We start from the raw sequence: 22,674 nt of genomic DNA on the forward strand, positions 1-22,674 counted from the left end.
ATCAGTTGAATCGATCGCCTGTCTTTGATAGATTGATTTTTTTTTGTCACATGGCATTATACAAGCAGAAGACAATGCATCAGAAAAATTGAAGTAGTAAGTTAGTAGAAGCCTAGTCCATTTTTCAACTCAATTCTGAGAATTTTTTTTTTTTTTTTTTGAAATAGCGATTTAATCATGAACCATCACTCACTTCCGTAGCTGACCATTGAAGTTTTACTAAATTCATGCGGCCAGGGGTTAAAGACCTACTGTAGTAGTAACTAGTAGTGTGAAGTAAAACTAGATGTGGGGACCAAGTTAGTCTTCCTCTTTAAAAGTCACAAAACAACTATGAATACTTATTAAATCGTAAACTAATTCAGCTTTGCTCTAAAGTTACCTTTAGCTTTGAAGATGGTTGACTATTCATTCCTTTCTATAGCCGTGTGTTCGCGATACCTAAGGTAGGGGAAAAGTAGAGACGGCTGGCAAAGAAATGATCGCACTATCCCTTAATATGTCGAGGTAAAAAAACATGAACTTCATCTGCCGAATGGATCGCTAGGTTATTGAAATTGTACATAGAAAGAAATAAGCCTAAATTTTTAAAAATTCATAAAAAAAACGTTTTAATAACAAGCTTTTATGTAATAATGCACTAAAAAGTAGAAAATAAATTATACATTACTATTTAAATCACTATAAAGAAAAGCGTGGGTCACTTTAGTATCTATTGGATACCTTTACTAATATTTAGGAAGAGACTCACGCTTTTCTATATAGTAATTTAAATAGTAAAAAATTAGAATAGGTGCTAACCCTATCGGTTCCGTTTTTTTTCTCCTTTTATTCTCCATCCTATTTAAAAACAATGGCCCTAACACAATCTAAACAATAAAAAGAAACAATAAAACGTTTCTAATATTTTTATAAGTAAGATTTATTTTGCACCTGAAAATGTTCAGGGGCTGACAGGAAATAGTTACAAACAATGAGCTGAAGGTGGGGGGAGGCTGTTCAGTTATTACAACAGCAATCCTTTACACACTTTTCTATTCAAACATTCAATGGTGCAATCATTTTAAAAAGGCAGGGGGGGGGGGGGAGGTTGTCCAGTTACTAACACAACAAACCTTCACACACACTGCTGCAGTCTGACATACATACAAACATTCAGTGGTGCAATGAATTAGGAGGGGGTGAGTCAGGTGTCCAGAAACTACAACAGCAAATATTCAGACAGTGACATACACTACACACATCCAGTGGTGAAATGATTTGAAAATTAGCAGCTTGTTCACACACACACACACACACATTCACATGTGCAATGATTTAAAGTGTGGGGGGATGTTCTGTTATTACAACAGCAACTTGTACACACACCCACACATATACACACACATTCAGTAGTGCAATGATTTAAAGTGTGGGGGGGATGTTCTGTTATTACAAGAGCAACTTGTACACACACCCACACATATACACACACATTCACTTGTGCAATGATTTAAAGTAGGGCGGGGGGTGTGTTCTGTTATTACAAGAGCAACTTTTACACACAAGTATCCATTTGTACCTAGAGTGTGAGATGGAGGGGGGAGGGGATCATAGATGGTGGAATGGGATGGGGGAGGGGAGAAAGGGAGGGGGCAAAAGATGCAGTCTGAGGGTTGGGGTTTGTGGGGGGGGGGGGGGGGAGTGGGACCCTGTAGTGCTAATTTCAATGCTGGTGTTACAAACCTTGCAATATTATATTAATTTGCATAAAAAAACTTGACATAAAAAAAGAAATACATGCTCACATTAAATTAAAGCATAAAAATATACAACCAATGTCAAGCTATCATTCTAATGTCCATATCATTTATCTACCCAGTAGTGTTTATAGATCCATACATGCATTGATGTCACTTCCTTTGGAGATTTCATGCCAGTTTATAACTGACAAATTTTTAAGTATCCTACTTTAAAAATGTAATCACATCAACTTCTTTACAACTCTAAATTGTTCCATATTTATAAATTTATATATTCTTCATGTGCCAAGGTTTCTGAAATAGATGAACTCTACTCCAACTGCCTCATCTGTCTTGGGCACAAACAAGGTTTATATATATATATATATATATATATATATATATATATATATATATATATATATATATATATATATATATATATATATATATATATATATATTATAAATTTATCTTGTATTGATTTTAAAACAACTTAGAGATTAATGGGATGTTTGAATATTGCCCTATACACAAACAGCTTGAATAAAAGAAATTTAGTCATATACAAAAGTGTGGATACAACATTAAAGTTTAAGTTAAAGCTAGGACATGCTGGTGGGATCATCTGCTACAGTACAAGAAAAATAAATTAACAAATTAGCCTTAAAGTTCATCCAAAATTTGATTGGTTACCACTGCAGTTTAAGTTATCTCCTTCCCTATGCACTAATAACAATCCTCTAACTTTCTTTATGGGCTTTCCCTTTTCAAAAATGGTTTCTGCTATATTTTGGAAATTGAGCTATATTTAAAAAGTTACCTTTGGAAAATTGTTCAACCTAATCAGCAAGGATTTGCAGTTGGTTTTTATCATGATCCTATGATTTACCATCTTTAATAACCATAGTAATACACAAATAATTTATTTTACTTATCATTAATATCATGGTATGGCCTTACCATACAAAGTTCTGTAGCACATTATATTTTTAGTTTGGTATCATCAACAGGTTAATAGGGCTTGTAAGTAGGTCACAACTTCTCGTTCTCGTACTTGCCAGCTAGTAGATTTCGAGACCATAGACTTACAAGCCCTATAGAAAAGTACTCAGTACCATATATTGCACAGCTAATAAAACAGCAAAGGATCATTCAACATGTGAATGGTCTTCACAAGTATTGAACTTTTCTATCTGGTTAAATAAATTATAAAATAAAAATCATTAGAAAATACAAATGTATTTCTATACATTACTTATATTTATAGCTTTTCTTCAATTCATCAAAAATTTCATTAATAAAAATATTTCTTAATGAAAAAATGTTATTTTGCATAATGTTAGTGAGTGAATGAATTTATCACACAGTGTACAAAGATTAGGAATCATCCATGATAAAAAAAAATACACATTTGGTAATATTAAAACAAAATCATTTTCCATCATTAGCTAAACAGCCTTTACCCTTCTCTTCAATTATGAAGTCTTAAAGAATTGATTATCAAATTTTTTTATGGGTTACATCCTAATAATAATGTATCTGAATGTCTAAATCAGTGAAGATGTTGTAAACCTTTGAATTATCTGACTAGGTTAAAACAATATGGCTTTGGATTAGTTTTATTTAAAGTAAAAAGCAATGATTAATCTAATCAACTTTTAAAACAAAAACAGTGATTGTAAGATTTGACAGTATTCTTTAGTGAGAGTGAGATTCAAAAATTTACACCAACAAGTATGAATTACATAATAAAAGTATTCACTTTTAAAGTAAAGATTTTTTTGGTAAAAATGTAATCTACAGCAGGTAGTCCTACAATATTTTACTAATCATATACTGTGCATCAATTAAAGAAATGTGTTGTTTACAGTTTTTTGACATTTTGGTAAAAAAAAGTCAACATGATTAAAATGTACAAACATTTGGTGTATAATCTGAGGTCTCTAAAAAATGCACAAGGTATTATTTTAAAAGACAACTAGAATCACTCAGCTGCTAGTGAGGAATGCCTGGCACTGAGAGGCGGGGTAAGATAACCCTGCGTATCAACAGGATCCTGCAGGCGGCAGCACTGGCGTTGTTGAAAAGGCGATCGTGAAGAATCCTCACCTTCCCATCATGTCCATTCACTTCGAGAATATCTACAAACTGGCTGGAGCCAGAGGGATAGCGGGTGTCGCCGCCCACCACCATGATGTTGTTCCCTCTCTGCAGGAGACCAAAATTGAACCTGTCAAAGTTGGGTAAGGTACTGTGCCTCGACAGGGTTCCCGACTCCATTACCTTCATTATAGACCCGTTGGTCAACGCAAGGTACATGCATGAGTTAATTGCAATAGCCCGACTTTCTGTCACGGCTGAAGGAAACTGGTTGATCACGGTCGCTTGACCAGTGGTCACGTTGAAAGACTGAATGTCCCGTTTGCGTGTGCTGTCGTCGGCCCTACCCCCAAATACATAGATGGTGTTGTAGATGGCACAAGCGGATGCGGAGTAGACGCCAACCCTCAGGTTGCCGAGGCTGGTCCAGGCGTCCTCGGACACGTGGTACTGTATAATGCTGGTGAACACGCCATCTCTTTTGTTCCAGCCGCAAACAGCATGCACGTGGTTGCAGGCCACAACCATTTCGTGGTAACGTCTCTTCTCTGGCATCTGGCAACACTCCTCCCACAGGTTGGAGCAGGGGTCATAGCGTAGGACATAGGCCTTCCTTAGTGAGATACCTGACATGTACAGCTGATTGTCTAAAACACAAGTGGCATAGCCTACTCCAGGGTCAAAGGGTAAGGAACTCAGCTTAAACCACATCTGGAAAAACAAACACGGAACTTCATTAACACTTGGAATTAATTGAATTGAATAAAAAAATAATCATTAAAAAGATCAATTTATGATATCAAACCAATATGAAGTTGGTATAATTCTATTATCTAAATTGTTGTGAAATATAATACAATCCTTTGTGAATAACATGAAAATGATTTCATGGGATACAAGATTTACTTAGCAGAACAAGTTAACATCTCTATATGATTAAACTGTAACATGTTTAAGTAATGACTATGTATTCCACCGATAAAGAGTTAAATTATCACATTTATTTGAATTTGCGGGGCTGGCATCCTTATTGAATGGCCAAGCGGAAAAAGCCTGGAAAAGGCAATAGCCACAGGCAGCCTATCCGACAATTTAGGGCAGAAAAAGAAGCTTTAGAACACGCAGCAAACCTCCTGTCAGAACACCCTGAATCACCGAATAGTCAGATTGTATTTCTTACAGATGCCAAATCAGTCCTGCAATCCCTACAAAATCCGGAGTCCTATATTCAAACACTCATGACAGCACTAGAGAGGCTAAAAAATACCTGCAGCAGAATTGTGCTGCAGTGGATCCCGGGCCACTGCCAGATCCAGGGTAACGAGATCGCAGACCAGCTGGCAAAAATTGGGGGAAAGAAACCACAACCGGAAATTTCGCTACACCCAAAAGAAATAAAAAGAATAATTAAACACAAACAAACGCAAATGTGGTCTGTCACACACCCTCACTACATTAAAGACGACGGCTATTACAATTTAACACGAAAACAACAATACATAATCTTTCGACTTAGAACAGGCCACAACAGACTAAATCAACACATGCACAAAAAACTGAAGGTTGGGTGTAGCGAAATGTGCCCTTGTGGCAAGGCCCCGGAAAACACGGAGCACGTACTCCAGGATTGTACTCTGTATAGCCAGGCAAGAGGCAGACACTGGCCCCAGCCCACCCCACTCAGGGAAAAATTATATGGGACACCTGACAAACTGGAAACCACAGTCCGGTTTGTCTATGAAGTTGGACTTGTTGTCTAATTCCTCCACCATATTCAAAAATTAAGAACGAAGAAGAAGAAGATTTGAATTTGCATTTTGAAAACTATTGATCATTGCCAAAATTAAATGCTTTAAGATTTAGAATCTGAATTTTTTTAAAAGAGAGCACACAAAAATTTAAATACATGCAACAGTAAGTAATAATAAACTATTTAACAACTTACCTTGGTATTGAAACTGTAAGCATGTACAGTAGGTAAAATCCCTGTGGCTTTGTGCACCCCAATAACAACCAGCATGTTTTCATAATTTCTTGATGACAATGGCGTATCCAGAGCAACAGAGTTGGAGGCCTCTGGGAATGAGTACCTCCTGTTCTCAGTGAACCCTTCCAAAATACTGTCTTTAATGTGACACTCATTTCTTATAAAATGTAAAAGCCTATTGAACGAGTCCTCTGATATGTAACGCAGCCGCAAGTTGACACAAATATCATTAAAATACTTCGCTCTACTGACAATGTCATGTTTCAACCACGAAATAGCAGCTTCAGAAACGTAATCTTCATCAGGCACACGTAGGTCATCATCACCCAAGAGTTCATTTAAGTGCTCTATATCAACATGTAAAAAGTCTGGTTCTGTGTATATTTCTAAAAAATTGGCAAGAATGAACCGTTTGGCTTTATCTGCCAGGGCCTCACAGTGCAAGCATTGGGCCAGGTCCCACACTGCTAGAGCGTTGTCTACATTCAGATTTTCTGCATAGTAAGATTCACAGTTGTCTTGTAAGGTGATCATCTGCAACAGGCCTGCCGCTCTCAGTAAGTCTTCTGCTGTGTCTGCGTTAACAACCGACCTGAAATGAAACAAAATAAAATATACTTTTGCCAGATCAGACATAAAAAAAAAAGGGATTTAGAGAGAAAACATGATTCATATGAAACTGATATTGCCATAAATTGGTTGTGATATTATGATGGCTGAATTGGTTGTCCAAATTCAAAGGAGTGTCTGTTGCAAAACTACATTTGTGAGTCTGACATAACACAAAGTAGCCTTTATTAAATATATTTCAACTATAGTACTGGTATCTGTGTGGGTGAGTAATTATTTGTAAACTGTTTCTGTCAGCATACAGGCTAAGCATGCGGTCTAGCAAGAGTTTGGCTAAGGTAACTATTTAAAATAAACACTTTGTACTTAAGGTTATCTTTAGAAATGTAAGTTTATCTGTGTCAGTAAATATGACCGAATGAGAGATTAGCTTCAGCAGCTGTTAAAAATAAACACTCTGTACCTGTCACATGTGTAGTAGAAGTCCAACACTGCCCTGAATGTTGAACCAGATAAATCTTTTATCGTAACTCGACTGTCAACACTTTCTCTCATGCCTGATGTGAACATGGCCAAAAAGTAATCAGATATTGCACATAAAAAAACTTTATGGCATCTGAAAACACTGTCACTAACCTGAGAAGAAACACATTTCTATAAATACCAATTCAAGAGAGATTTGAAACAAAATGTGATTTACATTCAAGAAAACGCAATTACCATTCTTATTGAAAAAGAAAATAACTTACTTCAATTTCAATGTCAGTAAAAATTCCATCTTGAAAGCTCTGGCGAAGACCATCTACAACATTGCACCTGATTTTATTAGCCCAGTCAACACTGGCAGCTGACAGCATCCCTGACATGGTAGCACTATTTTTGTTTAGAGAGAAAAGTTATTTTAGTACTTTTTCACAAAAGTTTTCTTTCAACACATTAATTTGTTTCTATGTTTGCTTGTTTTTTAAAGTAAAAAAAAAGTCAGATCTTTGCACAGAAAAAAAAAATTAAAATTTAATCATCTCTTCTTTTAAGGCAAGGTTGATTTATTTAGGTTAATTTCACAATTTAGAATTTATCAATATCTGCTTTGTAACTTTATGTTGAGAATGTTTAGGCCTACTTTTCAGTTGATCTTCACTTAATTGCATGGTCTTTAATTAAATCTTTAGATAAAATATTAAGCTTTAAGTCAGGCCTTTTGAAAGTGAAAACACCCACCCACTCCCAACCCCTACTCGATAAGGAACAACCATTTACAGATCACTACACTATTTACTATTTAGTATTTAGCTGGAGTGTGATAAACAAATTTATATATAGATCTAGGGCCCTAACACTCCACATAATCTCTAGGCCTACCTCAAATATTTGAACATAAAAAAGGGAGCCTTTATCAATCGTAATTAAAAAATTAAATAGAAGTATAATGAACTGGAAACTGCGTATAGATCTAGGAATCTAGAGCGTCTAGAGTCTAGAGGTAGATTTACACATTACACACTCAACTCACTTGTCACGAAAAAGCTAGATCTAGAATCTAGATCAGATCTAGAATTCTAGATTGTTTGCAAAAAAAGGGAATTTAACAAAAACTCAAGAAAAAAGCTAGATTCTCTCTCTCTAGACTCTAGTCACTAAGTCTCTAGATTCTAGAACAAGAATCTAGAAATCTAGATCTATTTCAGACTATTTCTGATTTCTGGTTAGCAGCTGTTCACGTCATATAAATTTTAGTACCGTTGTTTATCTTAAAGCAAAAATAAATAGATCAAGATATAGAGTCTAGGGCCTATTTATTTATTCAATAGAAATTTGGAAACACCCACATTCGACTTTACAATTCGGTCTCAAACTGATTCGCTTCCTCACCGCTGCTCACGTCAACAACTTGCAGAAACGACGTATTTTCCAACTGACATCGGTATCAAGAGATGAAATTATAATGCAATACATATTGAAAATAAGATAGTATACCGATGGAAATTATAGATCTAGCCATTTACAGGTTGGATTAATATTTTTTAAAGTACTAGATTAAATTCCAGACTAGAATTGGTCTCTAGATCTACGTGTGTGAAATAGCACATCAGGATTAAAAAATGATAACGAAATTGGGTCCTCCTATAACCTAAAATGGAGGAAAAAATCCGAAAAATTGGAAGTCCTGTAAACACCACAAAATAACATTAATATAATTATGAATACTATTTTATCTAGCTTCCGCAGTGGGGGAGAATGGTATTACTGTACTATTACTAGATCTATACATACAAATAGATCTAGATGTACATAAAATTAAAACATACTTTTAAACAATTTAAAAAGTCATTCTAACTTACGGGAAACAAAAACATATACTAATAAATACTATCTTATTACATATGCCTCCCTGCCTTAAAACTTAAATAAAAATTAAAAAAAAAAAGTGTAGTTGTTCAGAAGTTATAAATAATAATGAATTTAAATATTATTATCATCAGAAGTTGTTTTTTTTAGCCTATATTATATATTCTTCTGAATAGGATCGTCCATAAACGACATCACAGACTTAAGGCGACGAGGTAGTGTGACGACACTCTCGCGTTTTAAAAAGTTGTGTTAGAAACTATGAATTTCAAAATTTCAACCGTTATTTCGTGTTTTCTTTTCAGGCATATTTACGCTGGGGCGGGGGAGGGGCACTTCCTCCACCCCCACCCCTTCTCCCACCACGAACGAAATATAATTTATATAGAAAATTATACACCTTACCAGTATCCGCCCCCCCCCCCCCCCCCCATCAACCCACCAACCCACCCACTCCGAAATTTTCAAGTATCCCCGGGGGAAAAGTCTGAAAGAAACACTGCATTCAAGACTGCATACCTGACTCATTTATTTGAAATAGTAAAGATAGCTTGGCTTTATGCTGACCACATTACCCCTTTATATTCCGTGGCAACAGAAACAGATTAACTCTACTTCATCTACCCCTTGGATAGTCAGTTTCGAAAGCGTGCATCTCGTGCATGTATTTTTTAAATTTATTATTATTTTAGCTGGGCTACCAATGACTAGATCTACCTTTTTTTAGTAGATCTAGAACTATTTATATGCTTAAAAACTACAGAATAATTTTTGTTTACAATAAATACATTTTACCTTGCTCATATTATAATAAACTACATTATTTAGGACAAGTAACAAGAAAATTGATTTAAATACAAATCATGTTTTTTAAATACTTAAGAATCTAATCTAGATCTTAATCTTGTGTCTGTAGATATATGCCTATTAAAATATTTATTTAGCATACAATGTTTTAAAAATCTGACAAGGCTTTTCAGTGGTTGTCTGCTAGATTCGTGAACTTGTAAAACTTCCAAATCTGACTTAACCTTAAGCTCCCCCCCCCTATGTATTATATAAAGATCTAGATTTAATAATGTATAGATCTAGTAGGTCAGATCTAGATCTTGATATAGAATAATTAATTCGATCTTTTATAAGAATTGTATTAGAACTTAGCTTAGACCTCTACTACTAGTAGATCTAGATTTTCTAGATCTATATAAAAAAAAATTTAATATAAAATATTATAAAATTATAAATATATAGACTTTCTACTATGATTTACTATATACTATATATACTATATAGATTAATAATTGAATATATATATATATAGTCTATATATATTATATATATATATAATATATTATATTTAACAAAAATGATAAAATAACAATAGTAATAATAACATATAGTCATATAAGCTGAAGAAAAGCATACTTTAGCTCAAGGCCCATGCAGATTGCTAGATCTAGCATTTTTCAATACTTTCACTATAATAGATGGGCAGTAATAAAATAAATAATACCCCCCCCCCCCAGCCCCAAAGCAATGCCCGGAAGAAACTCTGCCCCTATGGACTGCTCAAAATGAAAGTTGTACAAGGCACTTTTGGTGACAAATTTAATCATTGTAGGAAAGTAAAAAAATTATTATGAGCAAAATGTTCTTCCATAAATGATGTGAGGCTTTTTCTTAACATTTTTAATTCTAAGTTGATTTTGTGAAAAACAAAAAAAAAAATGTACTAGTCACATTTTCTTTACCAATTTCCTTTCTTTGCCCATCAAAGAAATCTGAATCCTTCCCCTTCCCCATTTCCCTCATCTGTTTGATATCATAGATGTAGGTGTATTATTTTGACGAAAATGTTCAAAAAAAAATTTTTTTTTGTTTCAGCACTATTCTACAGTTGTTTATTTTTAGAATTGCTTTGGATAAAATTTATTTTTAAGGAAAATGAATTCAACACTGTCAAAAAAGCAGCTTTTGATATCTGAAGCAGAAGAAGAAATACTTGTTAAAATTGAATCAATTTGCCTAGATATCATCAATTCACTTTCCCAAGATGAGCCTCCAACTTTAAATTATCCTCGTAGATCAAATTGGAATGAACTTGTGTAATTGTATTTATTATATTAAATTACATTTTTTAAATGATAACTAAACTAAGTTCACTTCACACACAAAGATACTTTTCTCTTTTGTTTATTAATTAATTAATAAATAACCTGGAAAGATAAATATTTTTCAAAAGACTGTTTTTGTTAGTAGACATTTTTCTAAAACAAAAAAGCAAAGCTATAAATAATTGTTTATTTTCTAGGTCTAGATCTAGATCAAATTTATTTATTATGTTTAAACTTTTAAAATCAAGCTTTGAAGAAACAGTTGGTCTTGACAACAACTCCGCAGATATGCCAATGACATCCGTAAAGTTTAACAAGCCCAGATCAGTTAAAAAATTTGGTAATAGAATTCTACTGATTTTGATATCTTTTATTCTACTGATATTGATTTATGTTTTAATAGAGAAAAAGTATATTTCTAGTTAAGTTTCTATCAAGCTACATATTTATTACATAGAGTAATACATTTCACAATAAAAAAAAATAAAACTCATTAAATAAACATTGCCTTTTTTCAGCAACCATGTTAAAGATCTTAAAAATAATTTATTCGTTGGTACAAGAAAACAGATATTGCACAAAAAGGTAGTAACTTTTAAACAGATTTAATTTCTTTATGTGCAAAAGAAAATCTAAAGCAGCATTAATGGTAGTTAGAAAGAAAAAGTATGTGAGCTTTAAAAGTTCAAGCTTTAAACGTTAATTTTAACCTGTTAACATTTACTTCGAAATAATTTAAATTTGGTAGGTTCAAGTTTTTGTAGTTATGTTTTTGATTTATGGTGGTTTTGGCTGAAATTTCTAGTTTAAAGTAATTTATGAAGATTGGACACACAACATAAATATAGCATTTATTGTAAATTACATAGTTTTGATTTTTTTTAAATGTGTCATTCATCTTTAACTGAATCTAGCCTTATTTCTAAATGAAAATATTAATATTTCCAATAACAATACACAAAAGAAAGCATTATTAAATTGAAAATGCAGAGGTAAAAGTATTAAGAGTTGAATTAAGCTGACAAGCTAGCAAACTATTCCCTAACACAAAGTTCATAATTATACTAAATAAATTAGCTATTGCTTTTTCACTGCAATTTTCTGATTCAACACACCTGTAAATAAATTTATTCATATTTAACTTATTTTATTTATTCTTATTCCTAGAGACATATTTTACCAGTATCCAGAATTGTATCCATGCCAGTCAATGATAGACAAAATAATTGATGACATTGCTAGTATGCTTAAAGTTCCACGATGGGAGCTGCATATTGTAAGTAAACTTGCTTGTTACAAGCCTCTCAAATCTCCTTCTTACACCATTTCAAACTCATCTGAATTGTTCATACAATTTGTCTACTTCTTTTGCTTTGTTTTATAACATGCTCTGATCTGTTAAAATGAATTTGATTTACTTTTGTTTTACTCTGTTTCATTATTGTATTTTACAAAATTTTGAAAGTTATATTGTTTATAATATTAAGCCATCTGATTTTAGCTCTTTTTTGTTTGTATTGAGCATCTTTTGTTCTGTATCATATTGAACTTGTTTTGTGAAAAGAATTAACTAATCAATGATGAACTTTTTTTCACATAAATCAGTTTTCATTTTTTAAAATACATTTTATAAAAGACAAGGATTTTATTGCATAATATCTTATGATGTATATACTGGACAGCTAGCAACAAGTAAAGGATTAGTTGCTGGGAATCTACAATTTGAGGACAGTGAAGGTACACGTTTTGACTGCCAGCATACTTTATCAGTGAGAAAAATTAATCATTTGTATATATAATCATTTCCTTATATTTTAACACTCAGTATTTAAACAGTAGTGGTTTTTGTTTCCTATTATAATTAACTAAATTTTAAAGAAATAATGGATAAATGCACTATCTTCTCAGGGAGTACAGATAGCTGCTCATACCAAAGATATGCAAAGTAAAACTATTTTTTTACCAACTTATACTAGATTAGCATTTTGTTTTAGCTGATTATAATTAATCTTTAATGTTAGTTTTGGATTCATCTAGTATTTTGCCCTGAAATATTTTTAATACATTTTTTTAAACTTATTAATTAGACATTATTGGTTCTCTATTGCTAAGTATTGATTGATGAAAAATGTATACTTTTTAAACAGATATTCAGACACAGGCAAAGTTTGTACTAGTAGTGGAAAAAGACGCCACCTTCCAAAAGCTAATGAACTGCCAATTTTGTCAGAAAGTGGCAAACAGTATTCTTATTACTGTAAGTAAAATGTTTCTTAAACTTGGTAATATTTTCTTTTAATTGTGTTAATAGTTGCTTTAATAATTATCATTGTGAAATTTCGATTGCAGGGCAAAGGATTTCCTGATAATGCAACACGCCTACTTTTACAAGATATTTATAACATCTATCAACTACCCATATTTATTTTGGTTGATGGTGATCCTCATGGCATTGAAATTATGGCTGTTTACAAGTATGGATCTATGGTATGTATATGATGTCTTTGTCAAATGTTTTAACGGAAGATTTATTGTGTTGCATTGTGTTGTGGCATGTTTCTTACCAGTTTATTTATAACTTTAGTTAGGTTTGCTTATCATTACATAAGATATTTTGTTAAAGGTTAGGACCCTTCACTTAGCTGGGGGACTTAATGTCAAACATAAGGGAACCAAATCAAGTGAATTATCCCTCATGGTGCATTCATGTTTTTTACTTTTACACTTTACATTTTAGTGTTTAATTTTTTAGTTAATGTTTTGTGAAAATGTAAATCTGATTATAAATATATTTTCCCCTTAGAATCAAGCCTTTGACAACAAAAATTTAGCTATACCTTCTATTGAGTGGATTGGAATTTTACCTGAAGATATTAATAGGTACCTTGTGTTTTTGTTTTATTATTGTAGATTATAAGGTGTTGTTTCTTCTTTTTTTTTAAATGGTTAATTGGTATTCAAGCACAGGTGATAATTCCATTTCTTTTTTTTTTTATTTGCCAAGAATGGGTCACATTGTAAGTTTAAATTATTCATCACAAAGTTACACTGCTCTACTTGAATATAACTTAAGCCTCTTTTCTGGTTGTAACCATTAGAATCCACGTAATTCTGCTACTCTGTCATTGTTTTACCTTATGTTTTATGTCTATAAGCTACTTGGTGTTTTTTATGTTATCTAATTATCTAAACCATCCATAAAAACCTATTCTCAAAAACATGAACTCTACTTCATCTGTACTTAACAATACTTATATGAGTGTTACTAGTCTTTTGCTGTATTTTAAAAAATATTTATTTTCAAGGCTGCATATCCCCACTGCTGCATTGAGCCCACTTTCTGAGAAGGATATCCAAAAATGTATCAGCCTTCGATCAAGGCCTTACTTTCGACAAGATGAAAGCATTCTCGCTCAGGTGTGTTTAGTAAGCTTTAAATTTTAAATTATTTTAAATTCAATACAGTTTAATAAACTATTCATTAGATTTGAATATTAGGTGACTTCTTCTCATAAGAATTAAAATGGAAGCTTGATATTGAAAGAGCATTGGGCTAACCATGTTGCTAGCATTGAGGATCTTACGTGTTCTAGACTTTCTTGTGTCTTCTCCCCAAGCACGTGGAGTTACTGGGGAGCAGCTTGATCTGGGGATGGCATACAAACTCAAACCCATGAACTCAACTTATGATTCAGTTAAATAGCTCACACTCTCCTACTGGATCAAGTTGTCCACATTTTGAAAAGAATGAATCACACAACTTGTATCAGAAGTTAAAACATAATAGAACTGTGCCGTGAAAATGTAGAGAGCCAGAAGCTATTTTTGTATAGTTAGAGAGCCAGAAGCTATTTTTGTATAGTTAAAATGAGCCATTCCTGCTGTGAATTTTCTAAATCTTATAAATTATCACACACCTATACATACTCTATGTAAAACTATTGCCTGTCTTTTCTCTAATGAATCAATTTGTTCTGCTTGGTACCTAAAAAACCAAAGGTTTGCAGTGCATTTATAAGGAAATACACAGCTCCCCAATAAATCAATAATGTAAGGCCTACCATTATATTAATGTTTTGCAGCATTTAGATACCTGTACTAATTCTTTTCATGTGGTAGTAAAGAAACTTCCTTACTTTAGTCACACCCCCAAAGATATAGCTGAAATATTGAGTTGAAGCTGTATTTTCCAACCCCTTTGTCTAAAATAATAGTTTTTATGTGTTGATTACTAATTTTAAATTTATTTTTCAGATTGATATTTTGCTTCAGTTAAAGAAGAAAGCAGAAATTCAGTGTCTAGATGCCATTAGTCCTGACTACTTATGTGATGTCTACCTTCCATCCAGATTTGATCTTTTACTACCATAAATGTATTCTCTATAATTATATTAACAAATACATTCTGATATAACTGGTTCTAGTGTTTATCTTATTTGAATATCCTTTGTCTCTAGTTTATCTTGAGTATCATTTGTCTCTAGTTTATCTTATTTGAGTATCCTTTGTCTCTAGTTTATCTTATTTGAATATCCTTTGTCTCTAGTTTATCTTATTTGAATATCCTTTGTCTCTAGTTTATCTTATTTGAATATCCTTTGTCTCTAGTTAAGTTTGCCTTATGACACTCAGTCACATTTATTTGTTCAGGATTATTTCAGTTTGGGAGTACACTGAGCTCTGTACAATTACCATTTTCATTCAACATTTAAACTTATAGAGAAACAAGTACACTTCGTTTACTTGCCAATTTTTATTTTCTTGATAAGAATTACTTGTCAAAAAGGTTACAAGAAAGAACAAAAAAAAAGTGTATCCAAGAAGACATCTAATTTATTAAACAAATGAGAGTAATCCAGTTCTTACTACAACTTTATGTCTAAAATCCAACATAAAATATTTCAATGGTGATACTAAGAAATTTGGTTGTGATTTTTTTTTATTTTTAAATAATGCTGAGATAACCAGTTTACTAACAACTGTATTTTATCCACAAGGGTGTTTTTTAAACAAAAACTGCAAATGTATTTCAGCTGTTTTAAATGACATTAACAAAAAATCATGTAAGTACATTTGTGTGTTTGTTGTCACAACCTTACACATGCCACAATATTCATATTAAAACTAAGGACAATATTTGGATTTGATAAAAAGATATGAAAATACAAATGTTTAGATAGAAAGAGCCTATCAATTAATATTTTTATAAGGATAGAAACAACTTATGTGAATTCTAAGCTCAAGTAAGTGCAGTTTTTCAATGGAGAAAAATTGAGAAACTTGGAAATTTTAAAACTAAACTTTCTCTACCTGGCCATAAAACTCACAACTTTAAAACTGTACAGAGGTGGGTGGAATGTTAACTATCTCTGTAAAAAGAACAGAGCCAATCAAATGTTTGTTGTTTACTGTGTGTACACAAAATGGGAATGTCAGGTACAGCTGCATGATGGTTGTATATAAAAGCATCAATCTAATTTAGATTACAAGTTTAGCTAAAGGCTACAAGAAATATCAAATAAGCCTTGTGTCTTTATTCACAAAAAGTAAAAGGAAAGTGTTTGGTACTTACCAACCTAAAAAAACATACACAAACCCTGTACTTCTGAAGTAGAAATAAAGTATACCCTGTCAATATGAATTTTGGATTACTTGTGCCCTTTTTGACTAAATTTTCACAACCATTAATTTTTTATATCAGCTAAAATTGAATAAAATAATTATGAGCTATGTTTAAGTAAAAGTCATTTTGTGGAAAATAACCTAAAGTCTATACCTCCACATACACAAAATCTGTTTAACAATTTGTGTACATTATTTTTTTTCCCCAAAAACATTTTAATTGTAAAAACAATAGGAATCTATGAACACTCCAAAACAATAAATAAGTTATGGTGATGAACCACATGTGTAATTTTGTAAAACTTGTATAGATCACAAATAAGAAATCTTATTAAAAAATATTTAATTTAAAATAAACTTTGTAAATATATATCAACATTTAAGTGGAATGTAATCACTGACAGTTGTTTATAAATATTTATATCAAAGATTAATGCAACAGTAAAGCATAATTAACTATATAAACAATGATTGTAACAGGCAATGGGGATTGGTCTAAATATGCTATGGTACTATAAATTATATAAGGGGAGGTTTTACTGAAAAATCATATTTAAATGTATTGAAAAAATTTAAATAACAGTTTAATAAAAGTTTCCAAGTTAAAATAAATTCACACTAAAGTAATCTTATTTTATACATAAACTCAGAATTTTGCATACAATTTTTGTCAGCTGTCTTTATAACTACATTTCAAACAGTTTTTAAAGTTGTGCAAATTTTAAAACTTTGTGTATAAGAAATACAATAAAATAAGCACACTTCCTTAATTTGTATTCAAAAAGTATATGTCTACAGCTTAAACTGAACACCAGTGTTACACAGTATACAAGAGTGGTTTAGTAAATTAAAAAATACTTTATGTCAAATGACAATTATTTTGCTTTTAACTGTTTTTATTCCTAAGCTATAAAGCTAACACATAAACATAAAAAAGCTTATGAACAAAACTGTACATTTTTTAAATTTTAAGCTTCATAAAAAAGGCACAACTATACAATTAGAAAGTTAAGGCAACTAGATTTTAGTAAAGAAAGAAATATAATAAATGAAAACTTTCTATTTTCACAACTTTGGGTCAGTGTAATCACATGATCACAGATATACGAGATAAAAATTCTTAACTTGCTGGTTTACTTTTTTCTTTGATACACTAAATCTTGAAAAATCTAGTCAATAATAATTTAATTTATCTCAGGTTTGGAAAATCTAGATAAAATAATTTATTTCTGGTGTAAACCTTTTTAAGAGATCAAATCAAAGATATATATGATATATATATATAAATAAATCCATCTATAGATCACATTAAGTCACACAAAACTGATTCACAACAAAACAAAAATAAAGCAAGTTTCTTATTACAACCCTGGGATTAACTTTTTTGTCATAACAATTGTGAAAAGAATACTTTAGCAAGAAAAACAGGAAATCGATGTTTTGAAGATGCAAGTGATTTTCTTATAGTTGCATTTAGTGCTCCAAGAAACAAAAATCTACTTTATATATACATATAAATATATATACAATCCACTAAAATCTACTTTAAAAATTGTATTTACCTTGTGAGATGAAATTAAATATTTTCCCCAATCACTATTATTATTCATATATATGTTTCTTATTTAGATTCATTGGTATCAGTAGTCAACAACTTTAGAAATTATTTTAGAGATAAAGTTTCAGAAACATGTTTAAAGAAGGAACTTATAATTTAGAACACCTTGTACACTTAATCAGAATTAAATGTGTGAAGGAAATATAGAAATGTTTATACTTTTCTCGTCATTAAAATACAACATTGAAGAAAACTACATTTTAACTCCCTTACTATCACTGTGTGCTTTACAATGGCACCTAAGTATCACCAGGATATGTCATGCTTAAGTCTGGACCCTAGAGCTTGGTTTGTCAACTCACTGGAAACAATATGTGGATATGGTATGGTTTTTCTTTGGGTCCATTAGAGTATAGTAGAGATGTACAGGATGATATAAACATTGGATAGGGAAACATTTTTTACAGCGCATGAGATGAGTTTAAACATGAAAAAAATATGACAGCAAACATTAAAATTGTTCACTGAAATCTGCAGATACTTGATTTAATCGACCACTCTTGGCATCTGAAATTGCCCCCCAGAGGTCAAAAACAAAATCATCTGTAAATCCAAAAACTTGAAGTTCTGAATCATCAATACCAATTGCAAAATCACTTGGGTTGTTAGCCTTTTTGCCAATCTCCCAGATTGTTTGAGCTGAAAGATGTAAATATGGTGTTGTTAAAAAGATGATATGTATAAATAAAAGCTGTAAATCAAACAAAAATACTTAGTTGTACGTTTACAATAAACTACAAAGACCAATAATAATCATACTGTATTACTGTTACAATTGCTAAAAAACCATAAAAAAATATTTAAAAAATAATTTTATATTACAGACCTAAACAAATTTTTAAGCATAGTTCTAGCCTTACTTTAACATTTACAGCTCAGCTCAAATTATTAAATGTTTTAGGAAAAGTTGTATTACAAAACAGACAAGACTGAATTTCTTTTACTTTAAAAGTACTTATCAATCAATCAAAAGAAAAGAATGTGAAAACAAATTGCTTACCTAATTCTGTATCATTTATGCCCATAAAAGACTCCAACAAATTATTTATTTTGTCTGTAGCCACAGTGACAACCTCATCAGGCTGAAAAAAAAAAAACAATTTGCCTTTTATTCTATAAGCCTATGTATATAGCAATGACAATCACATCAGTGAATAAAATAATTGGAATTATAAAGATTTCTAACCTATAATGTAGTAATAGAAGATTAAACAAAAACTTAAAGACGGTAAATAATATACCAGTTTGCAATACGTATTCAAACATTTTTAAAATTCATGGTGCCTAATAATAATTTGAAGAAAGTGGCTTACAATTTCTACTGTGGCTGGTCCGGAGGATCTCAGTCGAAGCGTTTGTTTGCCTGAGCCTAGATTACCACTGCCCTTTTTGCCAGTTGAGGGTCCAATATTTGCTATGGAATTTATGTATTCATTATAATTAATACATTTTTTATAATGTAGGCTAGTTAAAAAATTAGTATGCTTTTAAAAATGTAATTAAAATATTGTTTTGAAATCATAATCAGTTATATCTTTAGCAGCATAGTATTAGTTGTTGAAATTGCATAGAACTATTCTAACATACTTTTTTCTGTTAAATATTCAATTTGTGCACACAAAAAATTTAAATAGGTCAGGTGAAAAAAGTTTCAAAATAAAGCAAACTATAAAGCAATTTTACAGAAAACACCAATATATATCTTCAAAGCTTAAACCTAATTTTTTTTTAAAATTTGATGAAACTATTTTATACTTACAAAATCCTGACTTCATAGGTTCAACAGTTCGTATTGTAAAAACTGATCCTTTTGCGATTTCTTTTAATTTTTTTGCAACTTCAAAATGACGGCACCCAATTAAACTTTCTCCATTGATTTTTTCTATGTGGTCACCAACAGCTATAAAAGGCACTTTGTCCATTATGCTACCTTCCTTTATACGTTTGATAAAAGCATAGCCTGCACCATTATCTGTAATAGTGAGCCCTAGAGCATCTTCTGATTTTGTTACTTCCACCTCCTTTGGCTGACCTTTGACATGAGCAAAAATAAAATCATCTAATCCAATTTGACCACCCAACAACCGAGTCATATCAACCTTGTGTGTGTTGAGAGTACAAAACAAAATCTGAAAGAGAAAAGTAATATCTATACTACATTCATTGTATTAACAGGGCTATTTAATTTTTAAATTTATAGATAAATGTAACACACAGAAAAAACATAATGAACTAAAATGAATCTTTCATCAATTTAAGTAGAAAAAAGTTATAGACCCTAACTAAAACTAAAATGGCCTAGGTTGGATGAAATTAACTTCCACAAGAATTTATCCTTGAAGAATGTTTATTCATTTAACTAAGTCTAGAAAGGCTATAGATTCTAGATCTAAATTATAAATATTGGATTAGTATTTTGTATTTTATGAATAAAAATAAAACACAACAGTACAACAGTGACTTACATCTGACACAGGTATGTCATAGCAATCTGCTATTTTCTGGTACAGTTCTTTAACGTTTGTAAATCCTGAAATAATTCCTGTTGGGCTACCATGAGCTTGCTGGCAGTGAAAAACAAGTTTAGGTCTGGGGACTTGTGAAGGTAGTTGATCTGTATTTGATTTAGGTGCCTTTGATCCACCACCATTGGCTTCGTTTCCAGTCGTGTCATCGCTAGGGTGGGGCGAATCTCTGCTGTTCTTATTTGCCGTATCTACATTGTGATTATCTGATACGTTTTCATTACCTGCGTTTTTATGTTTCTTACTATTAAAGAACCGAGGCATGGTTATGCGAAGTGTAAAAATATCACAATGTTAGTCCTTAATTGTTCTTAATCACTAGTGGGACACAAGTTAGAATCCTTATCAACATAAGAGGAAGCTATGAAGTCCTTCTATGAGGTAAAATGGCTGATCTAAAGGAAGTGACGTAATCAACAAGGTTATAGTTATAGGTGGAAAAAGAGGCGGGGCCTTTTTCACCAGGTGAAAAAAAAAGTCACATTCCAGGATACACCACTTTCTAGGCCTATTTATTTAACAAAGGATTGACAAAGACATGAACTGACGACGCAATAGAAATAATTCGTATCACTCTCTTATAAAACTGTAGACATACACGTCTATTTTCAGTGGTTAGGTATTAAGTAGGCCCTACTATTTTATTGACTAAAACTCTATATAGCATACATGATAGCTGAGGATATAGAACTCATGTGATGCGCTGGAAAATAGACCACCTATTCATACCGTACCAGAACTTTTTTTTCTGGAACGATACAGATATACAGTAATATACTTACTAAGTTTAAGACAGGGTAGGGGTGGGATTTTTTGCCGCGCCACAAATCTTGTCCGGTCGGTTGTAATGGGTACACCATAAATAACAATTTTGTTGATGTTAATAACTCCTCATACTTGTCCCTCGAAATCAAAATATTTTTCATAATTTTTAAGAACTAAAAAATATTCACACCGTCACATTGCTTAAGCGCCCGTCCCTACATTGCGTATCATAGTACCTTCGTCAATCAAGCCTAAACCGCCCCAGACCTATAAGTGGGATGTCATTTACGACCAGAATTTCTTCCAGGCATCTCTTCGGGGGGCTCCACCCCCCCACCCCCGATCGAAATGGAATTTATATAGAAACATATACTTTTACCTGTGTCCGCCCCCCCCCCCCCCCCCCCCCATCCCCCGGAGAAAAAAGTCTGGAAGATACACTGTTTACGACCTCCCCCCAACAAACGATGAATCATTGCTTGGAAATCAGACTTTGTCTAAATCAATGTAAACGTAGTGCAAATAAAAGGATAGACAAGTGACACATTGAACGCAAACAGGTATACTAAGCCATTTCAGGCAGTCGGTTAGAAAAATCCGTTGGTCGACTAACAGGCAGTTTTGGTTGTATGGGCTTAGTTCTTCAACTCTTGTCTAGGTAAGTTGATTTTTAACCTACGCTAGAGTCTATGACGAGTTGACGACGTCCCGGCATTTAACTAAACCAGTCTATGAGCAGAGTTTCTTTCTGGCATCTCTTCCCTTCCCCCTGAATCAACTCTACAACACCCCCCACCAATGCAAACACAATTTATATAGAAACAAATAAGCCTACTTTAACCAGTGTCCGCCTCCACCCTCCCCCCCCCCCCAAGCAAAAAACAAAAAACAACAACACAACAATACTGCCTATCATTCAAAAATTAAGAACGAAGAAGAAGAAGAAGAAGAAGGAACGAACTAGTTGGGGTGGGGGAAGGGGGTTGAAGCTTTTTAACATAATTAAGTCAAATGTTTCTTTTCGGGCATTTCTTCGAGAGAGGGGTCGAAGCACGTCTACACTCCCCACCCCCGAATGAACTAGAATTTACATACATAATATATACTATTAGCAGTATCTGCCATCTTCCCCCCACGGACAAAAAAGTCGGAAAGAAACCCTATTCAAGTCTCAGATGGTGACATAGGCTTTAAACAGCCTATGCCTATGTCACTAACCTTTAAAAAAAACAATAACGGAATATGTGAAGAAATATAGTGTAGGTCGACCACAACAATAGAACTTATTACGGCAAGGTAG

General features: G+C 32.4%; 3 protein-coding genes across 4 annotated transcripts; 1 reads left to right on the forward strand and 2 right to left on the reverse strand.

Annotated features, from left to right (window-relative positions):
* Nucleotides 1–2,669: 2,669 nt before the first annotated feature.
* Nucleotides 2,670–8,480, reverse strand: LOC131931367 (kelch-like protein 24a). Its single transcript, XM_059288158.1, has 5 exons — nt 8,211–8,480; nt 7,131–7,254; nt 6,845–7,017; nt 5,770–6,403; nt 2,670–4,535 (listed from the first exon to the last, which is right to left on the reverse strand). The coding sequence occupies exons 2-5, from the start codon at nt 7,245–7,247 to the stop codon at nt 3,720–3,722; spliced, it is 1,740 nt and encodes a 579-aa protein (XP_059144141.1). The 5' UTR covers nt 7,248–7,254; nt 8,211–8,480; the 3' UTR covers nt 2,670–3,719.
* A 1,238-nt stretch (nt 8,481–9,718) lies between these two features.
* Nucleotides 9,719–15,255, forward strand: LOC131931364 (meiotic recombination protein SPO11). Of its 2 annotated transcripts, none has more exons than XM_059288151.1 (12): nt 9,719–9,736; nt 10,671–10,835; nt 11,093–11,184; nt 11,363–11,429; nt 12,012–12,120; nt 12,527–12,613; nt 12,753–12,789; nt 12,992–13,101; nt 13,194–13,331; nt 13,648–13,724; nt 14,150–14,261; nt 15,099–15,255. In XM_059288151.1, exons 2-12 carry the CDS (start codon nt 10,675–10,677, stop codon nt 15,213–15,215), a joined length of 1,107 nt encoding a protein of 368 aa, XP_059144134.1. In that variant the 5' UTR covers nt 9,719–9,736; nt 10,671–10,674; the 3' UTR covers nt 15,216–15,255. The 2 variants fall into 2 exon arrangements, with proteins under 2 accessions (XP_059144134.1, XP_059144135.1); XM_059288152.1 differs by lacking the exon at nt 9,719–9,736 and adding an exon at nt 9,798–9,821.
* A 327-nt stretch (nt 15,256–15,582) lies between these two features.
* On the reverse strand, nt 15,583–21,006 carry LOC131931361 (PDZ domain-containing protein GIPC1). The gene is made up of 5 exons (XM_059288148.1): nt 20,550–21,006; nt 19,844–20,213; nt 19,398–19,498; nt 19,085–19,166; nt 15,583–18,723 (listed from the first exon to the last, which is right to left on the reverse strand). The coding sequence occupies exons 1-5, from the start codon at nt 20,871–20,873 to the stop codon at nt 18,536–18,538; spliced, it is 1,065 nt and encodes a 354-aa protein (XP_059144131.1). The 5' UTR covers nt 20,874–21,006; the 3' UTR covers nt 15,583–18,535.
* Nucleotides 21,007–22,674: the final 1,668 nt, after the last annotated feature.

Source organism: Physella acuta, unplaced genomic scaffold (genome assembly GCF_028476545.2).
Source record: "Physella acuta isolate Inbredline_101_S28 unplaced genomic scaffold, ASM2847654v3 ptg001950l, whole genome shotgun sequence".
NCBI classification, from domain to species: Eukaryota; Metazoa; Mollusca; class Gastropoda; family Physidae; genus Physella; species Physella acuta.

Coding starts and splice junctions, on each gene's coding strand:
- LOC131931367 (XM_059288158.1), bottom strand. CDS start 7,247: ATGTCAGGGATGCTGTCAGCTGCCAGTGTTGACTGGGCTAATAAAATC. Junction 6,404..6,844: donor TTCTACTACACATGTGACAG/GTACAGAGTGTT, acceptor GTTTCATTTCAG/GTCGGTTGTTAACGCAGACA. Junction 4,536..5,769: donor CTTACAGTTTCAATACCAAG/GTAAGTTGTTAA, acceptor TTGTTTTTCCAG/ATGTGGTTTAAGCTGAGTTC.
- LOC131931364 (XM_059288151.1), top strand. CDS start 10,675: ATGAATTCAACACTGTCAAAAAAGCAGCTTTTGATATCTGAAGCAGAA. Junction 11,185..11,362: donor CAGATCAGTTAAAAAATTTG/GTAATAGAATTC, acceptor GCCTTTTTTCAG/CAACCATGTTAAAGATCTTA. Junction 14,262..15,098: donor ATGAAAGCATTCTCGCTCAG/GTGTGTTTAGTA, acceptor TTTATTTTTCAG/ATTGATATTTTGCTTCAGTT.
- LOC131931361 (XM_059288148.1), bottom strand. CDS start 20,873: ATGCCTCGGTTCTTTAATAGTAAGAAACATAAAAACGCAGGTAATGAA. Junction 19,167..19,397: donor GACCAGCCACAGTAGAAATT/GTAAGCCACTTT, acceptor TTTTTTTTTCAG/CCTGATGAGGTTGTCACTGT. Junction 18,724..19,084: donor CATAAATGATACAGAATTAG/GTAAGCAATTTG, acceptor TACATCTTTCAG/CTCAAACAATCTGGGAGATT.